The 22,578-nt window shown below is 41.1% G+C and overlaps 1 protein-coding gene across 1 annotated transcript in view; it reads right to left on the minus strand.

Annotated features, from left to right (window-relative positions):
• Positions 1–22,578, minus strand: part of LOC144680774 (nuclear receptor coactivator 7-like) — a 131,060-nt gene that overhangs the window by 35,284 nt on the left and 73,198 nt on the right. The window contains exons 5-10 of the mRNA XM_078542152.1: positions 10,338–10,411; positions 10,032–10,139; positions 9,821–9,928; positions 6,093–6,251; positions 2,255–2,439; positions 905–1,683 (exon numbers count right to left, since the gene is read on the minus strand). Of these exons, the coding sequence (XP_078398278.1) occupies positions 905–1,683; positions 2,255–2,439; positions 6,093–6,251; positions 9,821–9,928; positions 10,032–10,139; positions 10,338–10,411 (1,413 nt within the window). The remainder of the gene's footprint in view (positions 1–904; positions 1,684–2,254; positions 2,440–6,092; positions 6,252–9,820; positions 9,929–10,031; positions 10,140–10,337; positions 10,412–22,578) is intronic.

The raw sequence follows: 22,578 nt of genomic DNA on the forward strand, positions 1-22,578 counted from the left end.
AAGTGAACATTAGTGAACCAAAATTCAAATTTATTGCATTCAAATTTCACCATCTGCCATGGTGGGATTCAAACCTGGGTCCCCAGGAGCATTACCCTGGGTCTCTGGAATACTAGTCAATGACAATACCACTATACCACCGCCATTACAGAATTTACAGCAGCATTATTCAACCCACCATGTCACAGCACACAACCTTTATAAGTTTCACTTTTTTAAATACTTATCCACGTCCTTTTTAAAAGATAATTATGAATAAGTTTCCATCAATATTTATAGTTGGGCATTAGATGTTACAGCAACCTACTATACAAATATTTCTGCGAACCTTCATTTAGTGTTGATGAATTTATACCCCTAGTTACCAAATTACCGACCAGTGGAAATAGCCTTCCCAATTTACTTTATCAAAACCCTTCATAAATTATGAGCACATATACTTAATCTCTTCTAAACCTTTATATATAACTGTACTCTCACTTTCAAAGAATTATGCATTTGTACCCCCTAGTGTCTCAGTTCCTTCACACCATTCCACGTGATGTAAATTCCCATTCCTTTTTGTCCCTCCCAAAATGCATCTCCTTCTTACTGATCTTACAGTGCCACTTTTCCCTAACTGCCCATTGCAGTAATCTGTCTATGCCATTCTGAAATATTTAAGAACCCTCAATGGTTGGCTGCCAGAAACAGTGAAAGAAATAGAATCTGATGAGTAGCTTTTAAAAGGGAAAAGAACAAATACTTAAAAGGAAAATTTTAGGAGCATGTGTAGAAAGCCCAGGATTGGGACCAAGTGTAAAGCTCTTTCAGATAGCTGGTTATAAGTATAATGAGCCAGATAATCTGCTGTAAAATTCTGTGATTTTATGATTGCATGAAAAGTGAAATATTTGTTATTTACCTTCAATTGGTCCTTTAAGTTTGTTAAAGAAAGCTTGTACTTCTGATTGACAAACAGTTTCAAAATTATCTTCCTCAATTACTTTCTTCAGAGTAGATTTTGCAGTTTCATTGTTTTGATCATCACTAGGTAAATAAACTTGCACCAAGGGAATTTTGCTCCCTTTACTCAAGTCATTTTCCAAGTAGGTCCCTTTGCTTTCAGCGGTTGAAATGTCATCACTGCTACAGGTAATTTCACTGTTCGCAGAACTGCCCTCATCTAAAGGATCAGCTACCATTCTAGGTGGGCTTTCAAAAGAATGAATGCACATTTTTGACAATTGCCCAGTCGAAGTTTTTTGAAGCATAGCTTGTTGATCAGTGTAATCACTAATTTTCACAGGTAAGTCTTGTTTCTTACTTTCCACCAGATCAGATATATCTGTTGATTTCTTAGTAGTTGAATAATTTTGGTAATGTTCATTGTTTTGCAGGTCAGACTCCACTGTACTGGCTTTTGACAGTATATTTTCAGCAACACCTCGATAAATAACATCAGTAGAAGCTGCAGCACTTTCCTCTTTAACTGGGGATGGTGCAAGTTCCGTAAAAACTTCATCAGATGCATCTTCCATACTTCCTTTGTCAGGACAACAATTCTCCAAAGAATCATGCTTCCTTAATTGGTGATTTTTACTCATGCCCTTGAAACGATTAAATGGATTTAGGTCTTTCTCAGCAGACAAATCATCCCAATCTCCAGGCCTGTACAGAGGAGAGAGATCCTTTGGTACATCACTGTCAGGATAAATGATGTATGCAAATGGATGTTAAACCAAAAGTTAACATAAATGAACACAAAAAAGTCCAACAAAATCTAAAATCTTGCAAGGAAAACAAAAGTAATGAGGAAAAGAATTTAAAATTGTTCACATACAATGATGTACAAAAGATTACAAGGTGAGTCATATCAAAGATGTTATCTATAAGTCCCAGAACTCTTAGCATGATTTAAGCATTTGCAACATGGCAAAGCAAATTCAGAACAGGTCATTTTATACTTCAAAGCCTCCAGACAAAGTAAATATTGCAGATGTGACAGATAGATGCCTTTCTCAATTTTATTAATTTTTAAAGAATGTAATTAGCCTTTAGTAGATCCAGTGATCCTAGTTTCAGTTGGTGCTTTTTTGACTGTCAGTTAAAGTCTTTTATGTGCTACTTTTACTAAATTTTAGGTTGTTTCACCAGTAAATACTTTATTTACATTGCAATTTTACTATTAAAGGCATGTAATAGTAAAAGGCAAAGTGATTTTCCAAAGCAGAAATAATTTTTAAAAAATTTGTTGTAAAAGAAAATTACTCACGATGGAAGCGCATCTTTAATCTTCATGTGCGAGATATCAGGGTATAAGGCAATGGATATGACTTCTTCCATGGGACAAATGAGCCCATACTCCTCACAACCATTCTCTATGACAAGGGAGTCAGACTTGTGCGGGTCAAACATTATGTTATTTGGAGTGACAATCATAACACCTCCCACTACACCCTGATGGTGAAAAAAATGACAGGTAATTCTACAATGTACAGAATACAAGAGTAAATGACAACAACCGTTACAGGTCTAGTTTACTTAAAAAAGGATGCTATGGTATCTCTACAACTCATTTCACACTATAATGATTTGAAGATATCTCAATTTCTATGCCCCCAAATTTCAAAGTTAATGAGACAGAAAAACTTGCATTTATATAGCACCTCTCCACTTCTGAATATTTCAAAGTAAGTTGATTAAAAATAAATAGTTTGGCCCAAATTTTCTGGCTTCCAGATTGTCAGGGACTGGATGTACAAATGAAGATGCACGTCAGGACCCAGTGGAAGTCCTGATGCGTGAACTTCTGTAGGAATCACCCAGGAAGTTTCAACTCTCCACCTCGCCCACCCTATCGACTCACTAACAAACATTCACTCACAGTCGTGAATGGTGGACAATCAAACAACTCACTGGAGGAAGTGCCACCACAAATATCACCATCCTCAATAATGGGGGGAGTCTAGCACATCAGTGCAAAAGATAAGGCTGAAGCATTTGCAACAATCTTCAGCTAGAAATGCCGAGTTGATGATTCATCTCAGGCTCCTCCGGAGGTCTTCAGCATCACAGATGCCAGTCTTCAACCAATTCAATTAATTCCACGTGATATCAAGAAACGGCTGAGGGGACTGGATACTGCAAAGGCTACGGGCCCTGACAATATTCCAGCAATAGTACTGAACACTTGTGCTCCAGAACATGCCGTATCCTGAGCAAAGCTGTTCCAGTACAGCCACAACACTGCCATCTACACAGCAGTGTGGAAACTTACCCAGGTGCGTTCTGTACACAATGAGAAATCTAACCCAGCCAATTACTGCTCCATCAGTCTACTCTCGATCATCAGGAAAGTGATGGAAGGGGTCATCAAAAGTGCTATCAAGCGGCACTTGCTTCGCAATAACTTGATCACTGATGTTCAGTTTGGAGTCCGCCATGGCCACTCCGCTCCTGACCTCATTACAACCTTGGTTCAAACATGGACAAGAGTTGAACTCCAGAAGTGAGGTGAGACTGACTTCCCTGAACATCAAGGTAGCATTTGACCGAGTGTGACATCAAGGAGCCCTTGCAAAACTGGAGTCAATGGGAATCAGCAGGAAAAGTCTCCACTGGTTGGAGTCATATTTAGCACAAAGGAAGATGGTTGTGGTTGTTGGAGGACAATCATCTCAGTTCCGGGACATCTCTGCAGCAGTTCCTCAGAGTAGCGTCCTGGGCCCAACCATCTTCAGCTGCTTCATCAATGACCTTCCTTCCATTAGAAGGTAAAAAGTGGGGATGTTCGCTGTTCAGCACCATGCACGACTCTTCAGATAATGAAGCAGTCCATGTACAAATGCAGCAAGACCTGGACAATATTCAGGCTTGGGTTGACAAGTGGTAAATAACATTTGTGCCACACAAGTGCCAGGCAATGGCCATCTCCAACAAGAGAGAGTCTAACCATCGCCTCTTGACATTCAATGGCATTACCTTTGCTGAATTTCCCACTATCAACATCCTGGGGGTTACCATTGGCAAGAACCTGAATGGGACTAGCCATATAAATACCGTGGCTACAAGAGCAGGTCAGAGGCTAGGAACCCTGCAGTGAGTAACTTACCTCCTGACTCCCCAAAGCATCTCCACCTTCTACAAGGCACAAGTCAGGAGTGTGATGGAATACTCTCCACTTGCCTGGATGAGTGCAGCTCCAACAAGCTTGACACCATCCAGGACAAAGAAACCCACTTGATTGGCACCCCTTTCACAAACATTCACTCCCTCCACCACTGATGCACAGTGGCAGCAGTGCATACCATCTACAAGAGGCATTGCAAGAACTCACCAAGGGTCCTTAGACAGGACCTTCCAAACCCAAGACTGCTACCATCTAGAAGGACAAGGGCAGCCAACACATGGGAACAGAGCCACCTGCAAGTTCCCCTCCAAGCCACTCACCATCCTGACATGAAATTATATTGCTGTTCCTTCACTACCGCTGGCTCAAATTCCTGGAACTTCCTCCCCAACAGCACTGTATGTGAACCTACGCCACGTGGGCTGCAGCGATTCAAGAAGGCACCACCAGCTTCTCAAGGGCATTTAGGGATGGGCAATAAATGCTAACCTAGCCAGCAATGCCCACATCCCATGAATGAATAAAAACTCACTAACATTCACCCACTCACTAACATTCAAACTGATGCTTTGAACTAACCTTGCAACAGCTAGTGCTGTAATAAGTTGGGGGGGGGTAGTGGTGGTCTGTCTTCCCCTGACTACACTGCACTTCAACAGGGTCCCCAAGGGCACTGTGCTGCGCATTTCTATGGAAGCTGGGCTTGCAAGGTCCCAGTTGAAATGCGCAGCAGTATCGAGTTGCGGAAATCTTCAATCACAGCGGCAATCCAACAATCAATGCTACTTCTTGGAAGGTCCAGGCCTTTGCAGTGCAAGGACCGTTATGTAAGCAAAAAAAAAATCCTACAAAGAGCCATGGCATGAATGACCAGCTTATCGATTTTTATGGTAGTGGCAGAGAAAGAAGTGCTAGTCTAGACACCAAGAAGAATCTGTTCTTCAGATAGTACCATGGGATCATTTAGCATCCACCCAGGCCACTGAACAGGCAGTAAAGGCCCATCTCAACCAAAAAAAGGGTATTCCTCCAACAACAAAAAATTTCCATCGATCTGCACCGATGCGCTGACATAATTATGTGAAGCCTGAAAGAGGGAAAAACTGAGCCAAAATGACAATGTTCAGGGAGGCAATTATAGATGTAGTATGAGAATATTAGCTTCAATAGTGATACGTGGATCTGGGAATAATTCTGAAACAGAGGGGAGAAGATACACTTAAAGGCTTATAGTTAGGGAAAATGGCTCAGATAAGGTGCAGCGATGATGGTTCTGGAGCATAGGACCAGATGATAGGTGTCCATACAATCTCTGTCCAATAGTCTATATTCTCTTTAACAACCAAAATACATGCTTCTTTTTTAAAAAAAACTTTCATTCTCACATTTGCATACATCCACACAAGAACAATGCATGACTCTACCTTGAGATGGTACTTTGAACGAAGTATAGATCTATACTCTGATTATAGAAACTATCCATGCCAATTGATTTTCTCTGTAAAGCATTGACTAAACAATATCACAACTAGAAATGTCTTTTTTGTCTCCCATCTCAAGTGAAAAGGCAGCTTTTATACCTTGAAAAGATACTTGGGCACTTGGACTGGTATTCTCATTTTTGTATATTTGAAATTCTAAAAGGAATTTGTACCGTGGTTAAATTCAGCTCATGGCTTTGGAAATATTGTTACATTTTTCTGCAGCAAATGCGCCTATGTGCAAAACATGTAAAATCATTCAGGAAAGGCAAGAAGTTGAAACGATCTTGGAGAGGCATGGCACTTTCTTGGTGGTAACAGTAAATCACATCAATTGTCAACAATAGGGTAGATAGTAAACCTGGACTTCAGGTATTCAATTTATATGGTCAGATTCTCAGTTCTCCCCAAAAATATATGTTTACTCCTGAAGTATGTGAAAGAGGCAAAGATTAAAAATGATAAAGATTCAAATTTATCAAGGTAATCACTCTGGTTACCTCGCCATCTGTTATGTATCTGCAGTTCATTTTCAAAAACTTCTCAGTAAGTGGTTCGTCGTCTTCTGAACCTGATGAAGTTATTCTCACAATAGACTGCGAATGCACTGGTGAGCAGAGGAAATTCCTTGCAGTTACTTTTCTTGCAAGATCAGAATCCTGTAAAGGTTAGATCAATCAATTAAGTTTACAACATACAAACATACGAATGAGAAGCAGAAGTAGGCCATTCAGCCCTTCAAGCCTGCTCCGCCATTTAATAAGATCATGGCTGATCTGACTGCAGCCTCGACTCTGCATTCCTGCCTACTCCCATAACTTTTGACTCCCTTGTTAATCAACAATTTATCTACCTCTGCCTTAAAAGTATTCAATGACCCTGCTTCCACCGTTGGGGAAAAGAGTTCCAAAAGCTCGTGACGTTCAGAGAGAAAAAAATTCTCAGCTCCATCTTAAAGGGGACACCACTTTTTTAAAAAAAAACTTTGCCTGAGTTCTAGTCTCTCACACAAGGGGAAACTTCCTCTCAGCATCCACCCTGTGAAGTTCCCTCAGAATCTTGTGTTTCAAAATAACCCCTCATTCTTCTAAACTTCAATGGATATAGCCCCAATATGTCCAACCTTTCCTCATAAGATAAACCACGCACTCCCCACCCCAGGTATCAGTCAAGTGAACCTTCTCTGAACTGCTTCTAATGCAATTATATCCTTTCTTCAATAAGGAGATCAAAACTGTAGAGTATTCTAGATGTGGTCTCACCAGCACCCTGTACAACTGTAGCAAAACATCCCTACTTTTGCAATGAACGACAACATTCCATTTGCCTTCTTAATCACTTGCTGCACCTGTGTACTAACTTTTTGTGATTCTGTACCTTGGCGTTCTGAAATCTCTCTACATTTCAGTAATATTCTGCTTTTCTATTCTTCCTGCCAAAATTTCACATTTTCCCATATTATATGCCATCTGCCAAACTTCTTCCTACTCACTTAACCTATCTATATCCCTTTGTAGATTCCTTATGTTCTCTTCACAACTTACTTTCCTACCTTTGTATCATCAGCAAATTTATCAACCTTGCCTTTGGTCCTTTCATCCAAGTCATTGATATAAATTGGAAATAATTGAGGCCCCAACACTGATCCCTGCGCCACTTCACTTGTCACATCTTGCCAACCGGAAAATGGCCCATATATGCCTACTCTCTTTTCTATTAGCTAATCAATCCTCTGTCCATGCTAATATGTTACCCCCTATACCATGAGCTCTTATTTTATGTATTAACCTTTCATGTGGCACCTTGTCAAATGCCTTCTGGAAATCCAAATATGCAACATCTACTGGTTCCTCTTTATCCACGTTGCTTGTTACTTCCTCAAAGAACTCTAGTAAATTAGTCAAACATGATTGCCCTTTTATAAAACCTTGTTAACTGTGTCTGATTGCTTTGAGATTTTCTGAGTGCCCGGCTATAACTGTCTTAACTTAATAATAGATTCCAGCATTTTCCCTATGACCGATGTTAAGCTAACTGGCGTGTAGTTTCCTGCTTTCTGTCTCCCTCCTTCATTTGAACAGAGGAATCAGATTCACTATTTTCCAATCCGATGGGACATTTCCAGAATTTAGGAAATTTTGGAAAATTAAAAACAATGTATCTATCATCTCAGCAGCTACTTCTTTTAAGGCTCTAGGATGAAGTTCCATCAGCACCTGGGGACTCGTCAGCCTTTAGTTCAAAAAATTCTCTCAGCATCCATTCCCTGGTGAATGTAATTGTTTTTAGCTCCTCCCTCCCTTTCGCCTACCGATTCACAATTATTTCTGGGGTGTCACTTGTATCCTCCACAGTGGAGAGAGACACAAAATATCTGTTCAATTCATCCACCATTTCCCTATTTTCCATTATTAATGCACCAGGCTCAATCTCTCTCTCTAGAGGGCCAACGCTCACTTTGCTTACTCCTTTCTTTTCAAACACCTGTAGGAACTCTTACTATCTGCTTTTATATTTCTTTCTCTCTCACTCTAATTTCTCCCATACTCCCAATTTCTCCTTCCTTGTTAATCGGCTAGCCATTCTTTGATGTTCTTTATATTCTGTCCAAACTTCTGACCTGTTATTCATCTTTGCGGAATTATACGCTTTTTCTTTCAATCTGATACCATCTTTAACTTCTTTAGTTGGATGCATCCTTCCCTTAGAGTCTTTCTTTCCCACTGGAAATTATCTTTTGAGTATTCTGAACTATCTCCTTAAATTTCTGCCATTGCATCTCTACTGGCCTATCCTTTAACCTAATTTCCCAGTTCACTTTAGCGAGCTCTGTCTTCATGCCTTCAAAATTGCCCTTATTTAAGTTTAAAACATTAGTCTTAGATCGACCCCTCTCTCCCTCTAAGTGAATGTGAAATTCAATCATATGATCACAGCTACCTATGGGCGCCTTCACTATGAGGTCATTAATTAAGCCTGCCTCATTACATAGTACCAGATCTAATATAACCTGCTCCCTGGTTGCCTCTTAGAACATGTGACTCTAAGAAACTGTCCCGAAAACACTATGAACTCATCCAGGCTACTTTTGCCAATCTGATTTGCCCAATCTATATGTAGATTAAAATCACCCATGATTATGGCTGTATCTTTTTCACAAGCCCCCATTATTTCTTCCTCTATACCCCATTCTATAGTGTTGTTACTGTTAGGGGCTCCATAAACCACCCTCACAAACGACTTTTTATAAAATTCATTCACTGGCTGGGCCAGCATTTATTGCCCATCCCCTAGTTGCACTTGAGAAGGTGGTGGTGAGCTTCCTTCTTGAACGGCTGCAGTCCATGTGGTGTAGGTACACCCACAGTCCTGTTAGGAAGGGAGTTCCAGGATTTTGACCCAGAGACAGTGGGATTTCTCATCTCTACTCAAACTGATTCCATATCCTGATCTCCATACCCAAGGTCATCTCTCTCTAATGTATCAATGTCATTCTTAATCAACAGAGCCATCCCTCCGTCTTTTCCTCGCTTCTTGTTCTTCCTAAATTTCATATACCCTTGAATATTTAGGTTCCAGTCTTTGTCCTTTTGCAGCCAAGTCTCTGTATGGCTATCAGATCATACATATTTATTTATATTTGTGCTGTCAATTCATCTGTTTTGTTACGAATGCTACAAGCATTCAGATACAGAGACTTCAGTTATGTCTTTTTCTTATTTTTGTAACCTCTAGCCTTATTTGCTGGAGCACTCTTAGGTTTGTACACTGTCCCTTCCTACCACGCTCTGATCACCATTTTCCTTATTGCTACCATGCTCTCTTGAAGTGTATTTTTTAATTTATCACATCTTCCCAAATTTGATTCCCTGCCCACCACTATTTAGTTTAAAGCCCTCTCTACCACCCCAGTTTATGACTCGCCAGAACACTGGGCCATACGTGCTTTAGGTAAAGACAGGCCAACTGTACATCTGCCACTTTCCCCAGCACTAGTGCCCCATGAATCATAACCCATTTCTCCCAAACCAGTCTCTGAACCGCGCATTTAACTCTTACAAGTAACGGTTACCAGGTATACCTCAATTAAGGTAATTTAAAAATTGACAACTATGTTTTAACATTTCTGCAGATGCTTTTTAATACATATTTACATTCAAAACCCTCTGGTTTAACAGGATGCACAAATAATTTATAGAACAAAGTATTAGTTAACTTGAATACTTACTGGAAGTTTATCATACTCGGCATCAGATGATGGTGGAGTAAGAGGGCTACCACAGCCTGAGGAATTTACTGCACCATGTGAAGAATGTGTATCTGGTACGAATAAAATCTGAAAGGTGGAGAGGACACTTTAAACTTAAGCCAACCTCCAAAAATATGTCAAATATTAGATTAGTATTTGAGAAGTTTTTACAAAGTTACAAAAGCCATACCTGACCAGGAACAACAACACGACTGAAAAGTCTGTTAATCTGCACAAGTTCATTTGGAGTAACATCGAATTTCAAAGCGATGGTGTTAAGTGTATCTTGAGACGCAGCCTACAATACATTATAAAAAGTTGAACTGATCTCTTATACTATAGTCACCACCTTATACAAGAGTATCTCTTTCCCATTGTCTCTTACATATTTCCTTACAACTATCTTCTGATGTCTTACAATTTCTCTTACCATAACCAACTTTTCAGCTACATTAAAATAATTATACATCTTACAAATCAGTAATTAAAATTTTACCATGTATTCAGTGGTTCCCATTGGCTTCTGGGAAGCCATTTTCTTTTCCTTCTCATTGTTTATCTGACTGTCACCTTTAAAAAAAGATAGAAAACATCAAACAAATCTCTTTATTTAAACATATTAAATGTTATTACTAATTTTATATCAACATTCAGCAATTGTTCAAAAATTTAAATAAATACAGTTACACAGGACATTGGTGAGGCCACATCTCGAATATTGTATGCAGTTTTGGTCTCATTTAAGGAAGAATGTAAATGTGTTGGAGGTAGTTCAGAGGAGGTTTACTAGATTGATACCTTGAGTGAATGGGTTGTATTATGAGAAAAGGTTAGGCAAACTTGGCTTGTTTCCACTGGAGTTGAGGAGTGAGGGGGTGACTTGCTTGAAGTATATAAGATCCTGAACAGTGTTGACAAGGTGGAAGTGGAAAGGATGTTTCGTCTTGTGAGTGAGTCCAATACTAGGGGGCACTGTTTTAAAATTAGGAGTCACCCTTTTAGGACGGAGATGAGGAGAACTTTTTCTGAGGTTTGTCTGACTTTGGAACACTACCTCCGAAGGCGGTGGAGGCGGGGTCATTGAACTTTTTAAGGTGGAGGTAGATCTATTCTTGTTAGGCAAGGGAATCAAAGGTTATCGAGGGTAGATGGGAATGTGGAATTCGAAACACAAACAGATCAGCCATGATCTTAAAGAACAGCGGAATGGCCCACCTCTGCTCCTATTTCATATGTTCATAAATAATTCTAAATGGCTTACAAAACAGTACCCTACAGCTCAACATTTTTCAAAATACATTTACTCTTGCTTTCTTGGAACCAACTGCAAATCATCAATAAACTTGCAGTGGCTGGATTTTATACCTTCATTTACAAAGCCAAAAGACAAATTAAAAATCCATCCAATGTGCATACAAGTAAAAGATATATGGACAGGATTTACAGCAAATATGCTCATTTCAATAAGAGTATCAATTTAAGATTATATATATGATTACTAAATGATAATCACTTAGTATCCATTATTTTATATGCTAACGTTCAAATATTAAAACTCTTCCATATAGTGCACTTCCTGTAAACATAACAATTACTTTGTGCATAAGTTGTCACAGTGCTATTTCTGACGCACAAAATTTGTATCCCACTGCTGCTATGTGATATAGTCAGTGTTCAGTGCCATTCGCGATGACTCAGATGCTGAAGCAGCCCATGCCTGCATACACCAAGACCTGGACAACATTCAGTGTCAGGTTGATAAATGGCAAGCAATTTTCACAGCACACAAGTGCCAGGCAATGACCATCTTCAACTAATGTGATGCACCAGGTGCTTTGAGAAAAGCCTATATTTTATTTTTGTATGATGTCCCCTTTAACGCCAAAGTAAACTGGGAGTATTTGAAAGAGGGTTAATTAGTTTCCTGACAAGCTCATTAGGTTCCAAAAAATGTGACCCGAGGTTGCCACAGAGATAAAAAAAATTAAGAAGCTAAAAGGTAAATAGAAAACTAATTGCAGCGGTGTTGGGTTTCAGCTTGACTTTGTGGCAGGCAATTCAAAACACACAGAATTCGTGTGTGACTGGAAGCAAGCAATGCTCTCCATGAATGGATGAGTTCTCTGTTTGGCAGTTCAGAATAGATCCTGGTGTTGATGCAGGTCTCTACTTATGTGTCTGTCAGTATTAACCGTGTCTGGATACTTGGGATTGAATATGGCTGCTAATGAATGTGAGTCAAGGGCTGAAACAACTGAGTGGGAAGCAAGAGATCCTACATAACAGGCAGAATTGGGAAAACACAGAGATTGCACGCCATGCCACATTTGTGCAGAAAGTAATGGGAGTGCTGGTAATTACACGAGGCATTTCTTTGTTGTATCAACCATTTAAAGTGAAATTTACCTTTTTATTTGAAATATCCTTTGCCTGTTAATTAATATTCAAATTTTGTTGGTTTGTTACAGTAAAAGTCTGAAAAAGCAAAACCTTGTCCATCAGTTTTCTTTCTGTTGGCTTCGTGGGGATTCCTTTCTTCTGAAAGTTATCAGTCTCTATGGGAATCACTAAAGAGAATCTCATCATCTCCCCTTGACTTTCAAGGGCATTAGCATCCTGGGTGTCATGACCAAAAATTGAACTGGACCAGCTATATAAATAATGTGGCTACAAGAGCAGGTCAGAGGCTGTGAATTCTACAGCGAGTCACTCACCTCCTTACTCCCCAAAGCCTTTCCACCATCTACAAGGCTCAAGTCAGGAGTGTGATGGAATACTCTCCACTTGCCTGAATGAATGCAGCTCCAAAAATGCTCAAGATGCTCAACACCATTCAGGATAAAGGAGCCCACTTGAGTGGTACCCCATGCAACACCTTAAATCATCACTCTCTCCATCACCAGCGCACAGTGTATACCCCATACAAGATGCACCACAGAAACTCATTAAGGATCCTTTGACTGCACCTTCCAAACTAATGACCTTTACCACCTCGAAGGAGGATGACAGCATACGCTTGGGAACTCTGCAGCCTACACGTTCCCCTCCAAGACACACAACATCCTGACTTGGAACTATGTCACATTCCTCCACTGCTGCTGTGTCAAAATCCTGGAACTTCTTCCCTATCGGCATACAGGTAGTACCTACACCACATGGACTGCAGTGATTCAAGCAAGTGTCTCACAACCATCTTTTCAAGGAGAAAAAATACTGGACTTGCCAGCAATGCTCACATTCCATGAAAGATTAAAAAACTCCAGCTCTGATACTCACCCATCTTATCCCGAGAGTCAATACACTGCTAACCACTCCCCAGTTACCATCCCTTATTATCAGTCCTTTCTGTTGCCACCCATGGTGAAGTGTCTCCCCCATGCCACTTGCCAGCTACTGAGCTGCAACCAACTGGGATTTTATCAAAATGCTTAATGTGTTTAAATTATAGTTGCCAACACTTTTGATATAGGCACATTAATGCTTTAAAAAAGCAACTAAAAGCATGCTCTTAGCTTCTGTAAAATTTTCCTTTGGTGGAACAGACATGGATGAAGGCTGAGTCTCCATTCTCCTGCAGCCCCTCCAGCTACCCAGTAATACTAGAAAAACCCAAGCCACCTACTCCCAAAAAGAACATTGCTGGATCCTAGATGTTCAACAACAGATCTAGATCAGACCCCCATGCTCTTAGAAACAGTAGACTCTCCAATGTTCTCAAATACAGTGGTCCCCCTACCCAGAACTGCCATACACCAGGATCACCCTACCAACACAGGCATTCCCCGAATCATGACTCCTAATGCACCTACAAGTAAACTCTCTCTCATGTTCACCAACATCTCTTCAAACACTGCCTGTAACTTGTCAAGAGCATAAGTTCATTACTCGCCATATCTTAGCAATTCACCAACACTTCCTGAATCTTAACACATCAGGTCCAGTGGTGCTGAAGCCCAATACTCACAGACCTGAAGACCACCCTCTCCACAATATTTCCACATTCTACCTGCCTCTCCAGAAGTCCTACATCCTCAGAACTGCCATCCCTACATTGCCAGGCCAATGTTCACCTAACTCAGCAGTATTATATGCCATACTACCAACAGCCTGGATTATCTTCATATGTTTCCAAACTACAAAAAAAATTGAGAGATAGGTAAACATATGGTGAGAATAAAAGCCATTGGTTTACAATCTCATGAAAATAAGCAATCATATAATTTGATGTCAAAAATCTAACTGACTTATTCCGTGTAAATTAATAACTTAATTCTACATTTTATAAAACATACCTTCCAACCCATGAGTGATGACACAAAGTGTACGTACATATCTAGTACATGCTTTCCTCATTGTATTTTCCAGAAATTCTGTTCTTGTGTGAACATGCAGGTTTGCACTCCTGCATCCAAAATCCTTTGCCATCAAAAATATTAGTCATTATAAAGTAAGCCCATCCCTGCACCATAAATATATCAAAAAGTAATTTTCAAAGTATTAAAGAATACTTGCACATACTTGCAGAAACTTATCGTTTCTGAACCATAATTTACAGTGATGATCTATTCAGTCTCCCCTTCTATCTCCAGCTTACTGGAAAAAGGGATTGGGGTCCTTCAGGAAGCAGAGTGGAAAAAGTATAGTCAAGGTGAGCCAGTGGCATAACTGAACATAGCCGAATGCCCACTCCCAGAGACAGAAAGAAGTCCAGGAAAGGTAGAGTCAGAGAAGGCCCACAAGTATAAGGGATGTGCAGGAATTTGAAATACAATTAATGATATTCTGAAAACCTTTGCATGTGATAGTTTTATCTGCAGGAAGTGAGTGAATTTAAAGGAAAAGTTACTGAATGCAGCAATAAATTCTGCCAAGCAGAGAAGGGTGATGGTGGATGGGAATTGGTTAGGCCATTGGTTGAGGAAGAAGTGCAAGGTCCACAACATGTCTTGATGAAAGATGTAGAGTAGATCCAGTGGAAAGGAGAAGGTTGGGGCCACTTCTTTGAAGTGTCAAAGTATAAGAAGAGTCATGAATGTAGGTGAAGAGAGACACAAACAGGCGGGGGTGAAGGGGCAGCGGGGAAGAGACAATGTGTTTGGTGAAGTAAGAGCAGGCTGAAATGATTGGCCTACAGTGTGAAACTTGGTGATTTCTGCCTCCTCTTTCAGTAGCCGCTTCACAACACTGTTTTAACTCATATAGATGTTACAAAATGCAAACAAAAGCTGTGAGCACCCATAAAGCTTCACTCAATCAAATGCCCACCCCAAGATGAGAGTATTAATTCAAACGGGAGAGGGAATGAAAAAATGATATAACATAGGAATTCCCTCACTTCAAAAATTCATGGATTATAAAGTTCTCAGACATTTGAGGTGCATTTGCTTTATATATGCAAAATTCATTTTTTTATTCATTCATGGGATTTGGGCTTCGCTGGCTAGGCCAGCATTTATTGCCCTTGAGAAGGTGGTGGTAAGCTGCTTTCTTGAACCGCTGCAGTCCATGTGGTCTAGGTACACCTTCAGTGCTGTTAAGGAGGGAGTTCCAGGATTTTGACCCAGGAGTGAAGGAACGGCGATATAGTTCCAAGTCAGGATGGTGAGGGGCTTGGAGGGGAACTTGAAAGTAGTGGTGTTCCCATGTGTCTGCTGCCCTTGTCCTTCTAGATGGTAGCAGTGTGGGTTTGGAAGCTGCGGTCTAAGGAGTGTTGCTGAGTTCCTGAAGTACATCTTGTAGATGGTACACACTGCTGCTACTGTGCATCAGTGATGGAGGGAATGAACTTTTGTGGAAGGGGTGCCAATCAAGCGGGTTGCTTTGTCCTGTATGGTGTCAAGCTTCTTGAATGTTGTTGGAGCTGCACTCATCCAGGCAAGTGGAAAGTATTCCATCACACTCCTGATTCGTGCCTTGTAGATGGTGGACAGGCTTCGGGGAGTCAGGTGGTGAGTAACTCGCTGCAGGATTCATAGCCTCTGACCTGCTCTTGTAGCCATAGTATTTATATGGCTAGTCCAGTTCAGTTTCTGGTCAATGGTAACCCCCAGGTTACCATGATCAGTGGACACTATTGGTTAGCTAACAATGTGTATAATTAGTTGTTTGGTAGTACAGAACTTGAGTGCTGCTGAAAAGAGAGACATGTCTAAGCTTTTCATCTTGCACTCATCAGGACACTTGCAAGAATACCAATATAAGGGAGAAAACAACAATTTATACTTTATGTGAAGGGTGTGCTGATTGGTTAGCAAGTGGAGTTGCCATGGAGAACGCACCACTGATGGTGACTGACAATTAACTGCTTGGAGTAATTATTCTTCGCCATTCATTCTCTGTAACCTCGTTCAAAGGCTCTTGGGTCTCAGTGAATGTCAAACAACTGAAAGAAAATGATTTTTCACCTCAAATTGTGTTTCCAAAGTAACTTTGGAATTAGCTAGAAGTCAAAATCCTCCACATTTCAATTGGATCATGCATAAAACTTCTCATGCAGACATGCTAAAAATCTTTCTCTGAGAATTTGATCAATAAAAATAACTGCAGGTGGTCTCCAATTCTTTGCCAAATCAGTTTGATTAACACTGAACAAACATTCCAAATTATCAACATTCGCAAACTTGGGCAGAAATCTCATCATGTCATTTGGACTCAAGTTGAATGTCGTTTTACAGCATCCAGCCCATGGCTCTGAAATAGATGAGTATACATGTTTTGCTCAATATTTGCTCCTTTAGGAGCACAGCAATCCCACGTGGTTGTGGTAAGCACACATGGCACGTTTTACATTGTCTATATACAATAGGCCAGGATAGAAAACTGGTTGGCAGACAGGAAACAAAGAATAGGAATAAACGGGTCTTATTCCGAATGGCAGGCAGTGACTAGTGGGGTACTGCAGGGATCTGTGCTGGGACCCCAGTTATTCACAATATATATTAATGATTTAGATGAGGGAATTAAATGTAATATCTCCAAATGTGCAGATGACACAAAGCTGGGTGGGAGGGTGAGCTGTGAGGAGGGTGCAGAGATGCTTCAGTGTGATTTGGACAAGCTGAGTGAGTGAGCAAATGCATGGCAGATGCAGTATAATGTGGATGAATGTGAGGTTATCCATTTTGGTAGCAAAAACAGGAAGGCAGATTATTATCTGAATGGCTATAAATTGAGAGAGGAGAATGTGCAACGAGACCTGGGTGTCCCTGTACACCAGTCGCTGAAGGTAAGCATGCAGGTGCAGCAGGTGATAAGGAAGGCAAATGGTACGTTGGCATTCATAGCCAGAGGATTCGAGTACAGGAACATGGATGTCTTGCTGCAATTGTACAGAGCCTTGGTGAGACCACACCTGGAATATTGTGTGCAGTTTTGGTCTCCTTATCTGAGGAAGGATGTACTTGCTATAGAGGGAGTGCAGCGAAGGTTTACCCGACTGATTCCTGGGATGGCGGGACTGACATATGAGGAGAGATTGAGTCAGTTAGGATTATATTCGCTGGGGTTCAGAAGAATGAGGGCGGGATCTCATAGAAACCTATAAAGTTCTAACAGGGCTAGACAGGGTAGATGCAGGAAGGATGTTCCTGATGGTGGGGGAGTCCAGAACCAAGGGTCACAGTCTGAGGGTATGGGATAGATCATTTAGCACTGAGTTGAGGAGAAATTTCTTCACCCAGAGAGTGGTGAGCCTGTGGAATTCGTTACTACAGAAAGTAGTTGAGACCAAAACATTGTATGTTTTCAAGGAGTTAGATATAGCTCTTGGGGCGAAAGGGATCAAAGGGTATGGGGAGAAAGCGGGAGCAGGCTATTGAGTTAGATAATCAGCCACGATAATAATGAATGGCGGAGCAGGTTCGAAGGGCCAAATGGCCTACTCCTGCTCCTAGTTTCTATGTTTCTAATACCAAACCAGAAACAGGCAGCTCTGACTATAAAATCAGACAACAATACGAGTAGAATGTAGTGTTACCTTTTGAGTTCACGTTCGTTACTGCTTCTGCCACAAAAACATGCAGACATTATCAGTTTTGAGATTAGAGTACTTGTGGGAGCTCCCACACATTATCACTATAGCAAAAATACATCATGGAACCTAACTAGGAACAACATATTTAAGCTTCATGGTCCTCAGCTCAACTAATACAAAGAATGCTCTGAAAATAAATCTAAAGACGAATACACAACTGTACTATGTAGCTATATTTATATAAAAATGAAAAAATGCCTTGTAGTACCTGAATTATGCACAGCAGTTAAAACTGGGGATACTTTGGGGTAGGCTTCCCAAACTTCCTGTTTGGGTTGAAGTCTACTGGAATGGGTGATTGGTCTCCCAAGCACTGCTGCTGGCAACTCAGGAGAAATGGTCCTTGTATGTGCAGTTCATGCATGGGCAGCACCCTGGTTATTGTGACTTGCAACCAATGTTGTCTGAGCCCTCTGCTCCCTCCAAAATTCAGAATACACAACTTCACTGTTAGTTGCAAGGATGATGGCATTAGACTGAATAAAAACAGCCTGGAAACTTCATGAGTCCTGAGACTTGGCAGCGGCGGCGGCGGGGGGAGAGAGAAAAGAGAGCAAGAGAGAGAGAGAGAGAGAGAGAGGGCAAGCGCACAAGCGCAAAACAAACTGGAGGAGCGGGGAGAGAGAAACAGAAATTGGGAAAGGAAGAGAGAACACAATAACTAGATGGTGTGGTGGGGGCGCGAGAAGAGAGATCAATAAATTAAGAGAGGGATCGAAAGAGAAGGCAACACAAACTGGAGAAAAGGAGAGTACCTGTTGGCTTGTGATGTGTGCCATTATATAATGTTTTATTTCTTTGACTTATAAATATTTTTTATCACACCATAAAGAATAAAAAAGTCTAATATTTTATTTGGGGCTTAGTAATACTAAAACACTCAAATAAGGTTAATTTGATAGCATTTGCAAAAAAGTGGCCAATTATTAGATGTCATGTGATTAAATATCACAAGTAGTATCACGTGACTGAAAACCAGATGATCAAATCTCCAGGAATATGTCAAACCAGAGTTAGCAGCCCCACTTTGGGGTTTGCAAATGATTTCCATAAGACCATAATACCTAACAGTGTGCAGAAATGGAGCCAAATGGAAGATAAGGGTACAAGGAGGATTTAATAATGTTCAAGTTAAGAGTAAATAAAGGGGAAACTGTTTCCACTGGCAGGAGGGTCAGTAGCCAGAGGACTCAGGGTTAAGATAAATGGTAAAAGAAGAGAGAAGATTATAAGGCAAAAAATAAATTACTCAGCAAATAACCCTAACTAACCAACAACAACCGCAACCCCACCATCAAGGTGGTAAAAATTCTCAAATAGCCAATATTCCTGCTCCGTGTAACTTCAGTGCTTGCTCTCAAAGTTTATAATTAAGAAGTTAGAGATGCCCAGGTTATGTTATCAGTTTAATGAATAGCAAGAACTTTTCCTTTTGGTAAGTCATAGCTCTCCTAAGTGTAATATATTATTACAATGTGTATCATGTGCATTTTTTGCTCGATCAATTAATCCACAGTAGACCTAGATGTGATGCAAGAAAAGCTTCAATGATGGAGCACTTTGGGAACTATTGGTCCAAATTTATCTATTCCCCCAAGCCTTCTACACTTAGCACATAATACATGAGTGAGTTATGATATCAGAAACAATATTCCCTCTAAGCTGCAGAGCCACACAGTAACCCAAAGTTCTCACTCAAGCGATATATAAGTCAGCCTCTTTCAGTTATAGCACATGCATTGCTGCACAAAAAAATTTAAGGGGTCATGTAATTAAACAAACTGCTCACACGCTCCAAAAAAGAGAGGATATATTGATTTGAAAATATTGCTTTTTGAAAGAAATCTATTTGATTTGCACTTGGAAAAATCAATATCAACTAATCCATAAAGCTCTTGCTCACTGAAATATTGAGCTGGATTTTTAGTTTCTGACCTGCTGAGAACGGAGGGTCTGGTAGAATGCAGGAAACCCAGCAATAAGTACAGCTCTTCGGTCAGCTGCTGTTAAGTTGGCCACTGCATCACTATATCATTTCCAGGTTTCTCGACTAATTAGCTTGAGTGGGTATGACGACAATCCACATGAATTAATTTTAACTCCAGTATTTAAAGGAATACACCAATAGTTTGATTGGCTTTGGAGCTGGACACCTCCCTTGGCTTGATGCCAGGGATTGTAAGGAAGATACTCTTCACTAGTGAAGGTGGAAGAAACCTGAAGGTAAAACAAAGGCAGCATGGGTGGAGGTTGCCAATGAGGTCAGAAGCAGACACGTGTTGGCTTGTGGATTCAGTGCTGAAAGTGGTGTAACGACCAAAGCAATGCAGGAAAGGTGAGTGCATTGGCATAGTCACCCACATCCTGCTGTCCACACCACCCCAAACACCTCACTCTGTCTTCTCAAGCATACTCCAGCAAATCATTCCCCACACCAACTTACCTTGCAGGTAAACCCATCTCTGTCTAAGCACTTCCTCACATCCACATCTGTCCATCTACTACTGATACTCACACTCACCTTTATGCAATGTCATACCTCTCCCTCAGTTTCCTTCAAAGAATGCTCTCCATCCATCCAACACATGCCATCACACTCACTCATAGGTCTCTTTTCCTCTCTGCAGGGGAAGATAGCACAAAACGCGGGAGGGGAAGAGAATGGAAGCTGGCCCTCCAGCCATTTCTCCACTGATAGCCGCAGAGGTGGCAGTTCTGGGCATCAGTGGTGTCTTGGCATGCTTGGCCATCAGAGCTGGGGACTTCCCAGCTACCTGGTGACAGAACTAAATACCAGTCAGCCACATGGCATACAACACTTAATCATGTTGACTTGATGTCAGCAGCAAATTAAATATGATGTGCATAATGATCTCAAAACATTTTTACCTTGGTAGCTCTAATTCAAGCTTTTAAATTCCCACAAGCCTTCAAGTGTCCCGCAGGAGATTATCTAAGAAGGCAGCTACAAGCTCACATGAGCTCACCTCTTTTAAGGTGCGCCAAGGGACTCAGGTAGACCATGCGCCACTTCGGTGGAACCAACAGATTTTCACCTGATGACTCATACATCACAAGCAAGAGCAGATAGCAGAGACAGGGACATGAACATAGGAACAGGAGTAGGTCATTCAACCCATTGAGCCTGCTCTGCCATTCAATGTGATCACAACTAATCACCACTTCTATGCCTTATTCCCCATACTATCCCAATATCCTTTTATGTCATTGGTATTTAGAAATCTGTCAATTTTCTGCTTTAAACATACTCAAATGACTGACCTTCCACAGCCGTCTGGGATACAGAATTCCAAAGATTCACAATCTTCTGAGTAAAATAGTTTCTCTTAAGTGGCTTCCCCTTTATGTTGAAATCATGTCCCCTGGTTCTAGACTCTGCAACAGGACAAACATCTTACCTGCATCCACCCTGTCTATCACTTTACATATCTTGTAGGTTTCAACGAGATTACCTCTCATCCTTCGAAACTCTAGAGAATACAGGCCCAGTTTCCCCAATCTCTATTCATAGGACAGTCCTGCCATTCCGGATACAAGCCTGGTGAACCTTTGTTTCAGCAGTACGAGTTCACATCAGAGGTTGCAGGATGATCCAAGCTGGATGCAAAGGCTATATTTTGGGGACCGTAGAGACAGGGGACTTATGGAGCAGCTGTAAAGAATGTGCAATGTATGGCAGATGTTCCAACCGCAGTGCATGCTCGCAGAGAGGCTGAAGGAATGCATCTTAAGCATATTATCACAGACCATTGCGATGATGGGTTCATGCATGGAAAGAGCGATCACCTGCATGGGGTATTAAATTCGACAATCAAACAAGTGCATGCAGGCTTCATTAATGGCTTGCACACTATGAATGCCATCTTAAATAGGATGCAGGATACCGTAGCCTTGACTGTTCTTCACGCAATTGATTTGAAACAAAATGTCTTCATTGCTAGCAAGGAAGTACGGGTGGGTCCTGACGATGGTGAAATGGGACATGAAAGTTGAGGCTCAAAGCATTTCCGCCCTCACTCATAACCACTTCTCAGCCAGTTCACCACAAGCTGCCTGTGTCCCGATGGCCAAGTTACAGGTGGTGATTTGGCAGGGCCTTTATGGTTTTCAAAACCTAGAGGGCATTGGCCAAGGGCATCTGAACAGTCAGAGGACAGATCTGAGCAGCTTGTCTCTACTTCTACTGATGCCACAGGGGTTGCACCATATAGAAGTGCTAGGAATGGCAGAATGAAGATTTGTAGTTGCACAAGGGTATTGCATGTGGGTGTGTTAAAATGTTAGATTGGTAAGTTTCTGTTTAAGTTCCACTAAAATGTTATATCTTTTCATCACTTTCCCTTTTCATCTTATCATGTTTGATGCATGGTAGGTAAGACATGTCATGTGCCACCGTTGCCTCTCATCATCTTCTGAAGAGGTTCTGTGTTCTGACAATTGTATTCCTCCTGTAGGTTCAAACCTTGCTGCTGTGCAATGCTGTGTAGAGCGCAGCACACCATGGCCTTTTTAGAGAGTATGCCTGTACTGAAGGACGCCTCCAAATCTGTCCAGGCACCTGTCTCCAGCAGCCAGCTGGTACGTCTGCTTCAAAGTGCAAAAGAATTGGGAGGGAGGACTCCCACAGGGCAACAGCAATTGTCAGTCGCCCAGGAATCTTCCACACACCTACATAATGATCTTT

The sequence above is a fragment of the Cetorhinus maximus genome, chromosome 5 (assembly GCF_964194155.1).
Source record: "Cetorhinus maximus chromosome 5, sCetMax3.hap1.1, whole genome shotgun sequence".
In the NCBI taxonomy this organism is placed as follows: Eukaryota; Metazoa; Chordata; class Chondrichthyes; order Lamniformes; family Cetorhinidae; genus Cetorhinus; species Cetorhinus maximus.